General features: G+C 45.6%; 1 protein-coding gene across 1 annotated transcript in view; it reads right to left on the reverse strand.

Annotated features, from left to right (window-relative positions):
• The window catches only part of WLS (Wnt ligand secretion mediator), a 38,558-nt gene that overhangs the window by 11,570 nt on the left and 9,913 nt on the right, over positions 1–17,075 (reverse strand). The window contains exons 2-3 of the mRNA XM_083448319.1: positions 13,280–13,552; positions 503–627 (exon numbers count right to left, since the gene is read on the reverse strand). Of these exons, the coding sequence (XP_083304445.1) occupies positions 503–627; positions 13,280–13,552 (398 nt within the window). The remainder of the gene's footprint in view (positions 1–502; positions 628–13,279; positions 13,553–17,075) is intronic.

A 17,075-nucleotide genomic window follows, 5' to 3' on the forward strand; every position in this document is an offset into this window, starting at 1 on the left:
CAAACCCCATTTTGTCTGAGATGGGAGACCTAAAGATCATACTGAAAAGCCAAAGCACAATCCCATGGGGACAGCAGTTATCTTTAGCAAATATCCTATTTTACAGCCTGATGAACACATATCTTGACATCAAGGGGATACCTGCTTTTCCAACGCTCTTACACTAGCAGGTTCAAGAAGATTTTCTCTAACAGATACTGTGCAGGCAGGCTCTTGGAACAGCTTATTGCTGACTTTAAATTGTTTTTTGAACATTTTAAATAGCTCTTTGTTTTTACTGATATCTTCATTGTTTTATTCTTTCTTTGTAAACCAATTTGAGGTTTTATTACAACCAAGTGTTATATAGAACTTGTGTAAAAATGGGGGGAAAGAACCTAAGTGTTGCATGTTTTTGAAAGCGAAAGTTACATAAAGTCTTTTGGGAACAATACTTTTTTTAAAAAAACAACAACCACCCGAAAATCCTAGCAATATCCAACAAGAACCAGAAGGAACCTACTTTTGGAGCTCCAAATTTACATTTTAGCTTTCGGGTCTCAACTTCGTGTGCCATTTCTACCCACTCCTCGCTCATGTCGTCACGGTACGCTAAGGACACATCAAGCATAATTTCTGCATTTTCTTCTGTAAGAACAAAGCAATCAAAACTTGTTACAGAAAGAAGCAGGTAGAGCATGACAAGCAGGATAAAATTATTGTTAAAATGTGTTAAGTCACTTTATCTTGCCCAAGGCAACCCAAAGCAACATACAAAATCGCTCATTGAGGCGATTAGATTATACATAAAGCTTACTTGTTGCACATTTGAAAGAAAAAAATCCAGGCTGTTAGATCTATGATGCTCTGGGATAAAGTCTAATCCTTGCTGTGTACATGATTTAGAATGGAGCCCTTTTTCACAGGTCTACACATTGGCCTAGATTCTTACAACAATGTAAGCTTCCTGGGACTATGTGGGACTCCCAGGGGACTCTGCAGCCTCTGTGCTCCTTCCCTGGTCCTGTGGTCACTGCCACACTCAGCAAAGCCAAGGTTTCACTTGGTGTGCTGTTCGAACCTGGGCTTGCTGTTGAGCTGCAAAGTGGTCTACAAGCTTGTCTGGGCCCTGTAAAGCCATAGTTTGGCTTCTCAAGTCATGCAAACCAAGTAATAAATCCTCAGGCTCTTAGAAACATTCCATTTGTTGTTGTTTAGTCATGTCCAACTCTTCGTGGCCCCACGGACCAGAGCACACCAGGCACTCCTGTCTTCCACTGGCTCCCACAGTTTGGTCAAACTCATGTTGGTAGCTCTGAGAACACTGTCCATCTCTATATTCTGGGGCGGGGGGGAGCCATGGCTCTTAGAAGTGGAATGAGTTTGTTTTAAATGTATGGTGTGGATGTGGTCAAAATGTTCTACTGATTGTGACAGAATTAGAAACCCAATCAAGCGACTTTGGCACTCTGTAATTCTTAGCAGGGACAAAATTCCTTCCTCCCCACTACCCCCAAAGCAGGAGGGAACATACATCCTTGGGAATTCCTTCTGAGCTCTTTAATGCAGATTCTATCCTAGCTACCCCCATTCTTCAGATTTCTACAGGAATCCTAGATGGCACATGTTTACAAACACCTGCGCCTGGCTTAAATTACAGCCAGCCGACTACAACCTTCGCTGTCATTCTTTTACAAGACCACAAATGCCACTTGGATTTGGCATAAATATAATCCATCTGCAAGCTCAACCTTGTTACATATCACCAAGAGTCACTTGACATGCAAGAAGCTGCAGCCGATTAAGACTTCTAGTCCCAAGAGTCAGTGCCAAGCAGAAGACAATTGTTCCTCATGCTTCACAAATGCATCTTTCCAGCCTGCAGTTGAGAAAGAAATGTCTTTGAAGCTCTGCCGGCCTAGACATCTGTTACCGGTTTCAAAGTTATAATTTATTGGGATTACGTGGAGGGACGCTCATCTAGCGTGCTGGGAACGGGTGTGGAAGTGCTTTGTGGTTCAGACCATCTATTTATACAGTGCTTGGAGGTGGTTCTCTACTGCATGGGAGCAATGACATTTTTTTCAGGGCTTTTTGGTTCGCTCCCTCCATTAAAAACAAACAAACAAACAAACCAAAACCTTCTAGATTATCTACAACCTGCACATTCCAGATTTAAAATGAGAATCTTAATGTCAAAGATCACTACATGAGTAATAGCTGAATACATTAAGTTTACTCCGATCTCTTAGCATGGCAAGATATAAGGGACAACTCTAAATGCAGGCCACACATACAGCATATATTTATTATTATTTTTTTGTAAATCTTAATAGAGGACAGTACTGGAGTACTGAAAGTTTTGCTGTTGTTTGGGCAAAAAGATCCTCAACACAAAACAAGACCTCCTCCTTGTGGGCAGAGATTATTTGTCCACCCTAGTCTTTGCTCAGTAACTAGATTACTGCAACACGCCCTACCCGGGACAGCCCTTGGAGGTTTAAAATGCAGCAGCCAAATTACTCACATAGCCCCCATTTTAGAACAGCGCCATTGGTTGCCAGTTCATTTCTGAGGCCAGTTCAAGGTGCTTAAAACCTTAAATGGTCCCCAATATCTCAAAGACTGTACCAATCCTCTCTGGTGTGAAGACAAGCAGAGGAGGTCTTAACGGAAGTTCATGAGGCAGCACCCTGCGAGAGGGCAACCCCTAAGTTGCAGAATTCACTTCCCGTAGAGGCACATCTGACTGCATTTTGACTGTGTAGCTCTATAACTTGGCCTTTGACATCTGATACATACATATGTGCGTGCGTTAGGACCACTCTATTCTTCTGGTGGAAAATTCTTTTAACCGATTTTAATCCTGTATTGTTGAGACCTCCTGGTGAAGGACGGAGAAGAAATCAATCGAATAAATGAGTTAACGCCACTGGTTTAGAGCAGGACACCGTTTCTAAAATGGGAAGCACTAAGACAGGGGTAGGCAACCTAAGGCCCGTCCGGGAATTGGCATGTTTTTACACAAGTAGAATGTGTCCTTTTATTTAAAATGCATCTCAGGGCTTTTTGGGGGGCATAGGAATTTGTTCATTCCCCCCACCCCAAAAAAATATAGTCCAGCCCCCTACAAAGTCTGAGGGACAGTGGACCGGCCCACAGCTGAAAAAGGCTGCTGACCCCTGCACTAAGACTTAAAGCGGCCTAGCACGCTCCTGCTTCCCCCTCTCCTGGAAAAACTCTTCCTTAACTCCATGGTGGTGAAAAGTCCTCAAATGGAAGTGCCTCATCTCCTACCAATGTGAAGCTGTACTTTGGCACATTCTTCAATCTCAGTCCTCACAAGGAGGGAGAAAGTGTGGCTGTAGGGAGTGTTTAAGAGGCAACAACAGCTTGTGGATCTTGTTGTCTGCTAAACCTTCTCAGTTCAGCAACTCAAAAGTAAAACCATAACAGTACGTGTATTACAAAACTTTTACCTCAGAACCACTCATGTGTGGTCAGACAGCTTTAAATGCTGGAACATCTAACTGCACTACACTTGCCTGTGAAACAAGAGTAAAGACCAGCATTGCCTTTTTATACAAGACACTCATAAACATCCTTGATGCATTTTCTGACACTCGCCCTTTTTAAAAAATATATACGTATACAAAGTCTTGCCTCTGAATTCAACTTAACATTTCACAAAGCTTTCCTCCCTTTGCAGGTAAAGATGTAGTTTCAAACACTTCCCATTCCCTTTCTAGCTTTACACATTCAAAAATCTTTTGTTCACACCACATAGATCTAAAAATAGAGATGCCAAACAATGACAGGACTTGCAGCTAGTACATCCTAATCACATCATTTGGAAGTAGGAGAGAGCCAGGCCATTTCTGGACCCCAAATCATTCTGCTCACCACAGAGTGATCAGTCTTCCTACCAACTTCAAAGCTGCACAGGTGGAAAGTTTTGAATGGGGATACCTGCCACCTCACCACCTCCACCATCAGGAGAAAGGCCAAGAGCTGTTTGGCAGCCACACAGGCAAGGCCTCTGGGCTGCCTTGGCCATGCAGAGCGAAAAGCGCTACCCTCCCTTGGTGTCTTTACTGTTCTGAAACAGGAAAAGCAGGTAGGATATGACTGCAGTTCCCTGGAGGTGCACCATACTCCTTCAGGCACCCATGTCCAACTCTCCTCAGCTCCTTTCCCTGACAAAAGGAAGCAGGCAGCACAGAAGTGACTTGGCATCTACAATTTCTTTAGCTTGGCCAGCAATAGCAGCCAAAAACTTTAGACTCCCCAGTCATTTTGCTGCATGTGAAGAGAATCCACGTGACATACTATATCAAAAAAAGTATTTTTCAAGGAAAAAAGCGTCCCACCAGATCATGGATCATGCAGTGTTGACATCCGACCAGTGAGACATTGTTCATGTTACCGTGTATCAGACTGGCAGCACCATCATTTAAGTACATGGAGCATATCTAAAGCTAGTAAATGGTTTAGGGTACCTACTGTATATACAAACTTAAGTCCTGCACAGGGGGAGATGGAGGAACATGAGGCCATTTCCACCTTCCACTAATAGCTTTGGGGTGGCCCAATTACAGAAGCGGAGATGAAAGCACCCTTGTTTGCAAGGATATATAATCCATGATGATATTCTGTAACTGGACATAAGCAAATGCTTGTATGTGTTTTGCTTGCTGAAGATGGTGGAGAACCAAGAATACTTTCCAGTTCTCATTGAACAAGGAAGTGGTGGGATATCAGATACAGCCCAATTTATTGAGTGCTAGATGTATGGTGCAGTGCTGTGCACCATAGGGTGGGGGTGGTACAGCCCAATAACAGAGCAAATGTTTTTCAAGCATAAAGTCCGTAGTTTGATTCCTGACTCCAGTTAAAAGTTCAAGAGCAGGTGATGAGAGAAAAAAATGCATGAGATATTGGGGAAGCCACTGACAGAACAGTCAGTTGTACAACACAATACAACAAAGCTTTATCTGTTTGTCTTGCTAAGGGTCCTTCCTTTTCCTTGGTCAAACTTTTAGTGACCTCTTCTTAGTTTGTTGCGGCTACTGCATTGTAGAAGCACCTGCTCAACTATTTTGTCAGGCGAGAGAGCTGGGTTGACCTCACTCAAGCTGGGTACAGTAAGAACTTTGTAACTTTAATAACCGGTGCTCAAGTTTGCCCGTTTCCTTGTTCCTTTCTCACTGCCTCACTTTTTCCTTTTGTGTCGTGTCCTTTGTAGATCATAAGACTGTAAACAGCACCAGTCTTGCTAATCAAGGATTATTATTTTTTGCAAGCCACTCTGGGAGGTCTTCTGGCCTGAAGAGCAGGGTAAATGCAGCCAGATGGGGATAACTATTCCCAGGCAGCATAGTAGAAAGTCTGTTTGGGACTGTGTGTTCTCCCTCCCAAAACGTGTGCATCCCCTCTCATTGTCAAACTTGGGGAACAGCCTATAATAGGAGCACATTAGCAGGACATTAACAGTAGGGAACTAGTTTACCTTGCAGTTGATCTAACCAAACTGCTAGCCTAAAAGCAACAGCACCCAAAGCGTGGCAGGTGTTATTTCACAGAAGATACAAGGCAAGAAAAAAAATGAAGCAGAAGGCCTTTTTCAATGGTTCTGGTGTTGCTCACCGTGAAAAAAAACCCCACCATCAATCAGCAGAGAAGGCGGCTAATGCCCCTTACACTTAGGATTAAGGATTATTCAGGTCCATCCTTCTGCCCTCTGCTGTTTATTTGCAAAGTTTTCAAATGCACATATATACACAGACACATATCCACCTAAAGACCAATTCTGAATCAATGCAACCCTACTCTTCAAGTTTCCTTCGATACATCAACCTGCCCAATCTCCATCCCCAGGTGCAGGGTACAAGGCCACAACAAAAAGGAAAATACCACTGCTGCTTAAAAGCCCATTTTTGTTTTGGTCACACTTGTGAAGGCTCATCAGTGTTCGGGACACCTCCCGTCCCGATGGAAAAGTTGAAGGAAGGGTTTACATGCCCCAGACATGTGACACCTGCTAGTTGCACAGGAACACTGCCAGCTCCCCAGGCTGATTCCTGGCTAATGGAAGTGGCAAGGTGGTATCTGGGTTGTGCCTAAGTCCATGAGAGAATTACAGCCGAAGCTGTTTGGAAATAACCAGGGAAACAGCGAGGGACAGAGGGATGAAGTGCTTAATGGGGAGGTTGAGAGAGCTGGAGTTCTAACTCATTGAGAGGAATAAGATTGCTTACAAAACACTGGAGTGGCCTTCCTTGTTTCAGAATGAGCCTTTTGTGCCAGGCCCCAAACAGGGATCTCTTCTGGCTAGAGAACGAGAGAGCCTCTCTTTCTCTCGCCTGTGTTCCACCCCTTCCGATTCAAGGTCCCATCTAGTCAAATGTCAGGTTGCTGCATACAAACATTCCCCTTTCAGAAATGCCTCCATTGCCTGGGTGACTAAGCCCTTTCAACAGCTGTGTTATTACTGGAAGATGGTCAATGTTATTCACACAGAGCACTTGTTTCATACGCCTTGTGAGAAAGGAGGCTTTGCTGCTGCAACAGAACAGGACTGGAGATCAGTTTGGAGATTTTTGATCAATCTCTCTCTCTCTCTTTTAAAATCACTATCAAGTTGCACAAATCGTTTGACATATTTCACTAGTTAAAAGCATTTGAGAGAGCTGGTAGCTACTTCCAAGCAGATACCAAGCGATTTCTTCCACTTGTTTGGCAAAGAGCATTACGTCTACTCTAAAACAAAAAGGTTATCTGTTTTCAGGTTCTGCCTGGAAAGGAATATGAGTTATTATAATGACATAGGAATTGATTGTTGCCCGTTTTTGTACACTTTCTGGCAGGCAAGACAACACTTCAAAATCAATGGAAATTTGGAGGTTGCTATTAAAGTAGCAATCAATTAGAGTCATTTAGGATTAACCAATTGGATATTGATGCTGCTTTAGCAGTTGAGGTGCCATATATGAAATGCATATTCTGTGCAAACTTGGGGAATTTTTGGCCCTTCAGAAGTTATTGGCCTCCAACTCCCATCAACCTCAGCAAAACGGTCAATGGGAAGGGATTTCAGAGCTGCAGCCTAGCATCATCTGCAGGGCTATGGGTTCCCCATCCCCAATGTAGTATATACAACCACTGCTGGGACTCTTGCCGTTTAATTCCAGAACAGGGGTAGTAATCAATATAAGCAACTCATGCCCTTTCAAGAGCAGGGGGTTGGACTAAATGGCCCTTGGGGTCCCTCTTCCTAATCTACAATTCTATGATCAAGGTAGAGGAGAGAGGGAGGAAGAGAAGATTCAGAGGTACATGTGGCCAGAGGAAAATACAAAAGAGAAGCATGGCAGATTTAGGGACCGCAACCTGTTCACCCGTACTAGGCACCAAGTCGAGAGGGTGTTGCAACAATGACTTAGAATGGAAGGCAAGAGGCAATTAATTTTGGCGCTGCACAGGGCGCCACTGAAATCTGAAAGCTCTAAAATCTGCTACTGGTGTGCATGTCTGTATGAAGAAGAAGAGTAGGAGTTTGGATTTGATATCCCGCTTTATCACTACCCGAAGGAGTCTCAAAGCGGCTAACATTCTCCTTTCCCTTCCTCCCCCACAACAAACACTCTGTGAGTGGGGCTGAGAGACTTCAGAGAAGTGTGACTAGCCCAAGGTCACCCAGCAGCTGAATGTGGAGGAGAGGGGACGTGAACCCGGTTACAAGTCTAGCTCTCTTAACCACTACACCACACTGGCTCTCTGTGTGGGGGGTTTGGGGCTTTATGTGAGAAAGACTTGGGGTAAGGTGATGATCTCAAGTTAAGGCAGGTGTGGGAATGTGTGACCCTATAGATGCTGTTGGATTCCATGTCCCATCAGCAGCCAGCCTTGTTAGTAGAGCATGAGACTTTTAATCTCAGCGTTGTGGGTTTGAATCCCCCACTGGGCAAAAGTTTCCTGCACTGCAGAGGTTTGCAATAGACGATCATTATACCTGTGGTCCTTTGCAATCCTATGATTCTATGATTCAATGGCCAGGAACAATAGGAGTTCAGTTTAACCACATTGGGAGGGTCATAGATTCCCCAGCTCTGAACTAAGTTCACCATCAATCCTCCCCTCTCTTGATCAATATTCTTAGGGAAATGGGAGTGGCCCTGCCTACTGCCTGTCCATGTGAGTGCCAGACTATTTCTCCTGAGGGAGTGTGGTGGGGGGGGGGGGAGGTTTTCTCACTTTTTGAGGACAAGACCAGAAGCTGCTGACTCCCATACACCTCAAACCATCACACATACACAACAGCCTCCAAACAATAGATTGTCTTGTCACAATCTGTCACTTCCACAAGAGCAGCTTATCTCCACATTTAAATACTAGCCATTAATTTGTTCGCAGCAATTGTTGCAATAAACAGCATAAATATTTAGTCAGTGGAAGGACCTAATTTCCATAAGCATGCAAAACAAACATATCCCTCAGAAAGAAAAGCACAGCATCCTTCAAGGGCACCAATGTCAGCCTCCAAGATGTTTCAGTTACAGCATCACAATCAATCTGCATTATCTTGAAGTTAAAATGAAACCACTACAAAGATCTATTCAAGGCATCCTGCCAAGACTGGGGTTTTATTCCACTGCCAGAAAATCTTTTGCTCGTTAAACGATGAATTTGTAAGGACTCAACAATGCTAGTGCCTGGTTGCCGGGTTTCTGTGCACAGTAAAGAAAGAAACAGTAATTAAACTGTGGTAAAACGGTGGCTTTTAAGGCACCAATCATCTTCATTTGGTGGTTCAAGCAGCCGAGGGATACTGGTTGAAAGAAGTGACTGGACTGAGTCACACAATGAGTCACTGCAGCCATTTTTATTCCTCCGGTGTCCCCCCAATCCAAGCATTCTATATATGCCTGTACACACCCTCTCTGAATCCGAATGTCAAACACCAAAATAACTCTGCCCACCAGGAAACAATTGGAAGCAAAGAATTGCTGCAGACATCTTGGGTCTAGCTTTCTGGACTGCATATTGGGATTGCCCTGCCGTTCCTGAGAGGGAGAAATGGATGGGTGTTCAAAAGAAGTGAAAAGCCAAGTCAGTAAATTACTATTGGGGCAACATGGAGACACCATGTTTGCAGATCATTACAGGTATCCCAGTGAGTTCAAAGAAGGCATCCTGTGGTTGCCACAGCCCTTCTTGTGGCATGTAAAAACAAGGGGCCACTGAATTAGTTATGAAATTCATGAGAACAATTTTCGGTGCAGAGCAGCAAAAGTGTTCAAAGGTAGAATCTGAAGGAGCCAGCACTTCAGACCATATAGGCAAAGCATGAGTGGCTGGGGAAACGAAGCCAGATGAGCGGGGTATAAATAATACAATTGTTGTTGTTGTTTTCTGTGCGATGGAGCACATGTCTGCACAGCTAAGTTAAAACGGCTTAACCAACACAGCTGCCTCACACTGAACACATCCAGGACCTGTGAGGAGCCAATATTTTACATAGCACTCATTTTCTAATCACAGCCCACAAAGCCAGTCAGTCTTGTTCCCCAGTTACAGATGGCAGAGCTGAGGCCGAGACACACTGGCATACCCAAGGCCAATCGGCAAAGCTCATTACAGAGCTGAGATGTGAATGACAGAGGTGGGTATGTGCATGCGCACAGAAAGAACGGGAACAATTCCAGATCAGATCACAGCTGAGACCTCTTCTGTCTACACACTGAGCTTACAGTCCTCCATGTCTCCAGTAGCTTTACTCTCTCAACCTTTCTGTGTTGGGAAGCTCTGAAAGAAGAGCCAACATGTGCACAGCTGTGTGTGCACAGCCCCCCTTCTCCTGCACAATATGTGGAGGTCAGGGAAATGAAGGCGGACAATGACGTTGGGGAGGAACCAGCATCGGAGAAGATCCCATTCTCCCCTCCATACATTCTTGGAGTGGTGCAAATGTATGAAAGGGGGGGGGGGGACTCCAAAGCTTTTAAAAATGCCATGCTACGCCAGTTCCGATGATCTCAGAAGGGTCTCTGCTCTTACATGGACCAGTGTTTGAAGCGTGGGAAGAAAGAAAGGCAAGGAACCAACTGCTCTCAACACATTCACTTGTATTACACTCAAAGGGACACTTTGACAAATTGATGCCCAAAGCAGCTCACTGGGTAAGGCTGTAGGCAGGTCAGCCTCTCACAGCCTCATTCTATATCACGAGGCTTCTGCTAGATAACAACCTAATAGCCTCATGTGTGCTGCCTCTTGGAGGAAGAGCAGGATACAAAATAAAGTGTCACCTGCCCACTGATGAGGAACAACAGAGGCAAATGGTTGCAGATTTCAGCGGCTCGAGGTGAAACAGCTGGGGATGGTTTTATACAGTTAAAGGCATGACCAAGTATCACCCAATGTCAATACAGTAGTTTAGTAGAGGTTGGGAAAAGGGGAGCATTTGGAAGAATGAATTCTATAGAAATCAGGAAATCTGCTAGAGTGAATTCTGACCTGGACTCAGGCCAGTCTGTATACTCCTCCTCCGTCTAGAAATGGCAAAGCCAGGGCAGAGCTACAGTCACTCAAATTAGAGCAGGAAAACCAAGCCAAGAATGATCTCACAATGACTTTCACCTTCACGCTTCTCCTTGATTACAGGAGAAAACTACACTTGTATTTTTTTTTCTTGGTCACCAAGACAGAAAAGAAAAAGCTATTTGGGGCTGGTGAGGTCAGATCAATGTGAATAAGCTCTCCCCCCCCCCCGCCCCCAAAAATTAGCAGCCAACTCCAGTCCAGCGATTTTAAAAAAGGGAGGAAAGACATCAATCATCCTAAGACTCTATCTCCTTTGCTTCCACACATTTCTTGCCAATGCAGAAAGGAAATCTCTCAGGATCATGGTGCTTGTCAAACTGAATGAAGTCTTTACAAACTGAGTGGAAACGCTGCTCGTGGAATTATAACTCGGCTGGAATGTGTGGTTCTAGCAACTTTCCACATGCTATGCACAATGCTTAGAATTAAAACAGGCCAGCCTTAAGATCTGCGACACCGCCACTTACCGTATTTTTCGCCCCATAGGACGCACTTTTTCCCCTCCAAAAATGAAGGGGAAATGTGTGTGTGTCCTATGGAGCGAATGCAGGCTTTCGCTGAAGCCTGGAGAGCGAGAGGCATCGGTGCGCACCGACCCCTCTTGCTCTCCAGGCTTCAGGAAGCTATCCGCAAGCCTTGCAAGCCCTGTGGGAGTTCCCACGGGCTCACAAGGCTTGCGGGCAGCAGCCTGCCGCCCGAAGCACGGGGAGCCCTCCTGAGGACTCCCCGTGCGGGCAAGTGTCCGCAAGCCTTGCGCGCCCGACGGGAGGTCCCGCCGAGCGCGCGAGGCTTGGGGCGGCAGCCTGCCGCCCAAAGCACGGGGAGCCCTCCGGAGGACTCCCTGTGCTTCGGGCAAGTGTCCGCAAGCCTTGCACGCCTGACGGGAGGTCCCGCCGAGCGCGCGAGGCTTGGGGCGGCAGCCTGCCGCCCAAAGCACGGGGAGCCCTCCGGAGGACTCCCTGTGCTTCGGGCGAGTGTCCGCAAGCCTTGCGCGCCCGACGGGAGGACCCACCGAGCGCGCGAGGCTTGGGGCGGCACCCTGCCGCCCGAAGCACGGGGAGCCCTCCAGAGGGCTTCCCTTGCTTCGGGCAGGTGTCCGCAAGGCTTGGGGCAGCAGCCGCAGCTGGGGGGGGAATAATTTTTTTATTCATTCCCCCCCCCCAAAAAAAAACCCGAGGTGCATCCTATGGGCCGGTGCGCCCTATAGGACGAAAAATACGGTATATATTAAGGAAAATGTAAACATTGCTGCAAGTCACAAAAGCGGCATGACAGTCTACTATATGGTGTTGTCACATATGCCAGGACAACAGTTCAAGACCACACAATGAACACATCTATCATGACAGCATCCCCAAGCACAGACTTCACAGTAATTTTCACAACAGCGTATTATAATGCAATCATATTAAAAATGTGAGCCATGGCACATTCCTAATTTCATAAGAAGCAGCCTGAACCCAACCACGTTGCTGGATTAAATCGTGTTTTTTAACAATCCCATCATACAATGATAAGTGGCACAACATCTGGAGGGAGCAGGCTCTTCTGCTTGATTTTGCCCTTGCAGCAATCTGTCGTGGTGGTGAAGCCACGCCTCTCTGGGTGTCACTCAACTCCAGCTGCCATCAGCCCCAGATAGCATGGCTAATGATCAGGAATTATGACAGTTGTAGTTCAGCAACAACTGGAGGGCCACAGGCTCCCCATCCCTCTTACTGCTTCAAAGGGAAAGATGAGGAGGACTTTGATCTCTTCCTACTGCTACCCATAAACCTTCCCATTGGCATGAGCATATTCTGGAGAGGAGATGAGCTCTCTCCTTGTCCACTGCAGGACTTTTTAAAAGGGAAACTGAGAACCGCCCAGTGGTACATGATTGGAATCTGCGTGCCTCGTCTGTGTGTAAATACAATGCTTTCTTGCTTGGAGTCACATTCCATGACATTTAGAAGACAACACAGATTTTTCCAGTTCTGAGGATTTTCTCCAACTCTAACACCGCTACCACAGAAGTGTGCTATCATCAAGCTTCACGCAAGACATGTCATGAACTCCCAAGGGCAGCTGCAGAATCTGTGAAAAGTGTTCTTGGCAAGGGAAGGAGAAACTAATTTACTTTCAAGTTGTTCTCAGTCACTTTTTACATCACCCAACATAATACAACTTTTGCATCACTTGAATTTCTGAACTGCTTAAATCTTTTCCGGGGGGGCAGGGGCGGATCAGAAACAAATGTTGCTTTCAAAGGAAAATAGGCAAAAACGACACTGCCGACATGGGTTGCCATACATTCAGATTTTCCTGGACATTTCACCAATTTCCACACAGACACTGCTTCTGACTACAATATTCCAGGTATTTCTGGAAAGTTCTGGATGTACGGCAACCTTATCTTTTCAGAACTGTCTTTCCCCCTCACTGGAACTAACCCATTTTGAGTCTGGCTGCCCATTAAAATAAGCCGTGGTCCACTGCAATCCACAAGTCAGAAGGGAGCCCATGTGGAAATAGGTGAGTGAAGCTGTCCTAGATAACCTTCTCTCTTGCCTTAATACAAGGAAGGACGGGCCTTCGTTCTCCTTTACCACCTTCTTTTAAAATACACACAACATACCCACTCAGTCCGACTTACATCAAAACCCCTTTTCAAGTTACTACATTAACTACGTAAACAAGAATTCTTCCAGGTACTTACTAATTTGGTTGTCGATCTTGAAAGCAATGTCCATGTGCAAAATGTAGACCATAAACTGGAACCAGGGGCTCATCTCCCTGTGGGGGAGCGGCATGTGAATTGAGAAGACAATATCGTTGGCTTCGATTTGCCTGCTCATCGCTTCATCAAAGTCTCTGATTTTTTCACACTGGTCAGGTCCCCAGGGCATAAGCCATTTGCTCCTGTGGTGGTTCTTCCGGACATCTATGCACTTTATTGCCACATAGGGCACAGCTGCAGTGGGACCTGGAGCTGTGGAGGAGAGGGGGGGCGGGGGGAGAAACACAAAAGAACAGTTTATAAACTGTATTACTAAACAGTGGCCAGCAGCATCTGAAGCGGAAAATTTAGTTACTCAATCTCATGTGAACACCTGCAGCAGATCTAGAGGCACAAAAGGTGAGGATGAAATTATGTGCCAGAGGAATGAAAACAATATTGAACCCCATTTTTGTGCCCTTCCATGGCTGTAGCTTGTGTCCCAGCTATGTGGTATAGGCTGAAGCTGGAAAGCAGAACTCCTAGCTACTGGGTGATGGCACTAACAGTACTTCTTCTGGGAGAATGCAACCCCATCAAGAATAGTCAACTGGTCAATTTACCAAACTTAGCAATTGCTCGCTCACAAAGCTTCTGTTGTCTTGCCAGGATTCAGCTTCAGTTTACTAGTCCTCATCCAGCCCTTCATCTACTCCACAAATCAGTCCGTGAATTGCATGGTCTCATCAGGTTCAGATGTTATAGAGAAATGAGTGCCATCAGTGAACTGGTGACACCTTGCTCCAAATCGCCTAATGCCACTCCCAATGGTGTTAAAGAGTGTCTGACACACATGCAGAAGATCCATTCAGTCACATGTAACAGCTTTAAGTGGGTTTTAAAAAGAATTTGGGACAATATGGGACCCTGAGGCCACTCTGCAAATGGTCCTGCAGGTAGAACAGAACCACTGAAGGACAATGCCAGCAACTTCCATCTGACAGAGCTGGTCTAGGAGGATACGGCGGTTGATGCTATCAAAAGCTACTAAGAGAAAAAGTAGCAGAGTTGCAACTCCTCCTGCCCCAATGAAGAACATCCATCAGATCAACCAAGGCCAATTCCGTCCCAAAACCAGTTCTAAAGCCAAAATCAAGTTAGTCAACAAAACCTGCATCTTCCAACAATGTCTGTAGTTGTGCTGCCACAGTACTCTTTTAGTCACCTTGACCAAGAAAAGAATATTGGCATTCTACTGTAGTTTTATATAGGCAATGACTGTTTTGTGCAGGGGTTGTGTTCCTGACCCCCATGCACATTGGTGGAGCATGCCTAATCCCAACCCCTTTTCCAGCCACATCTGGGTTATGGCAATATGCACATGAAAGGGCACACGTTCTCGGAACGCCTGCAAAATGGGAGTTGCCTGTATTTCGTAATAATATAAATAAAACAGGGTGCAGCAGAAGGGGAGAAACAACAACAAGGAGCAGGAAATCAACAAAAATAAGAGAAAAGTTGAAACTGTGTTATGACTGTATATGTTAAAAATGTTGTATTTTGCAATCCATGCATGGAATCCAATGCTTTTGGTCAGTCTCCTCAAAAAAAGCTCAACAACTCTTGCTTAACAAAACAGCTCCATATCCTAAACCAGTGTGCTCCCCAAAGAAAGGTCAACAAGTCTGGTCAATCCAACGGGCAGATCACTGTCGGTTTATTTATAGTGGGAATAGATCGCAGTCTCTAGGCCATGCCATGCTCCCAATAGGCCATGGTGGAAGAATGGCCATGAAAAGAAACTCAAAATACTGCTGAATCTATGCCAGTAACAGACCTTTCAGGATGGGATTAGAGGGATTCTGCTATAGTTGTGTACAGAAGATAGCTGCATAGCTCTCAAAAGGTCGGCGGCAGTGAATGGCTCCACACATCCTGCCTTTTGTTTTGCCCCATGGAGCACATACTTGTATCAGTAACTCTGGTCAATTAGCTGGTCATATGAGCTTCCTAATCCTGCGCATCAAGCAATGACTTGCTCCAATGAACCAGAACAGAGCATATTCTTGTGCTTCTGGCCCACCAGAGAGAGGGCTATTCCCTTTTGATGCTGGATCACATAAAATTCTTTCCAAAGCGGGATGTGCAAACCACTGAGTAGCTGGTGCTTCACTGGATCAGATATGCTGTAATACAGACACGTTTCCATGGTCAAGGGTCCATCGATTTTTGGCTCGGCTTTGTAGTCAGCCCTTATTAGTGGCTCCCACCAATCCTTACCGCCTAACAAGCCTCTGGCATGCAGGGGGCTCAGGGAAGAGGCCAGGATCCTGTGTCATGCAGAGCTGCTCAGCAGACAGTAGAGGGACGAGGCCAAAAGCCTAGAGGGCAGCGCAATGTGTGAGACCTCCCCAGAGTCATCTGAATCATAGAATCATAGAGTTGGAAGAGACCACAAGGGCCATCGAGTCCAACCCCCTGCCAAGCAGGAAACACCATCAGAGCACTCCTGACATATGGTTGTCAAGCCTCTGCAACTGGGAGAAGACTCCAGGGAGGGAATCCGCCACTGAGCATGCTGGCAACCACAGATTTGTGGACACCTGTACAAGGTTGCTGCCTTTTTTTAAAAAAAACACACCTAGATTTTATTTTGTTCATAAAGATAAATGGCAGGCAGGGAAAGGATAAGCAAAGTCTCCCAGTATTTAAGCCACAAGCCCATAGGTCATGCAACTACTTCAGAAGCAAAGGAAATCTGCAGGCTGTTAGCCGACCATTCCTAAAGCCACACACATGGCATTGCAGATTATGCTAAATGTCACAAGCAAATTAAACCATAGCACAAGAGTATTCTGGTAAGGTTCCTATTACTGTGTGTATGAATCTCCAGGCTTAATTTTTAATATGCAGGGATGGGGGATTAAAAGCACATTCCCCCCCCCCCTGCACTTTCCCCCAAAATCATCCTCTCAGGCTGGGGGGCGGGGGAGAGAATGCCCAGTAATTGCTTTTTAAAGAACAAAGGACTAGAAAAGTGAAACAAAACCAGATTCCAGTCCTCACCCGCCTCTTCTCTCAGCCCATTCGTCTGCCCCTGCAATGAAATCAGTCCTTTAAAGCACCAGTCTGATTATTTGTAATGGGTTTCCGTACGTTCCTGCTTTCCTTGCTATATGTCCAATTGCAGCAAATACTTAGCATACAACCACAATGCAAAAAATGTTGTGTAAAGAAATGTCTGTGTCCTGCTTGGCACAAAACCGGAGCACAGCACTCTCTTCTCCCGAGCTTTGTTCCGCACCATGCTTTGCAATCCCGTTCAACCGACTCTGCTGCCATTCCAAAGACATCCACCACCATCATCACCTTTTGGCTCAACACTTCTTTCCTATTGTACAGCGCTGAAGCCAGATCTGTCATACCTGCCAAATGGTAATGATGCTTATCTACTGTACCACCCCCAACAAGTCAAGAAAATAATGCGAGTTACCTCTTCTTCACAGTTGTTTAACATTACAGTGGTACCTTGGGTTACATATGCTTCAGGTTACATATGCTTCAGGTTACAGACTCCGCTAACCCAGAAATAGTGCTTCAGGTTAAGAACTTTGCTTCAGGATAAGAACAGAAATCGGGCTCCAGCGGCACAGCAGCAGCAGGAGGCCCCATTAGCTAAAGTGGTGCTTCAGGTTAAGAACAGTTTCAGGTTAAGTATGGACCTCCGGAACAAATTAAGTACTTAACCCGAGGTACCACTGTATTTGGAAAGGCACTATGGGCCAGAGGTTTTCAA

This window comes from Podarcis tiliguerta, assembly GCF_965153285.1.
Source record: "Podarcis tiliguerta genome assembly, chromosome: 6".
NCBI classification, from domain to species: Eukaryota; Metazoa; Chordata; class Lepidosauria; order Squamata; family Lacertidae; genus Podarcis; species Podarcis tiliguerta.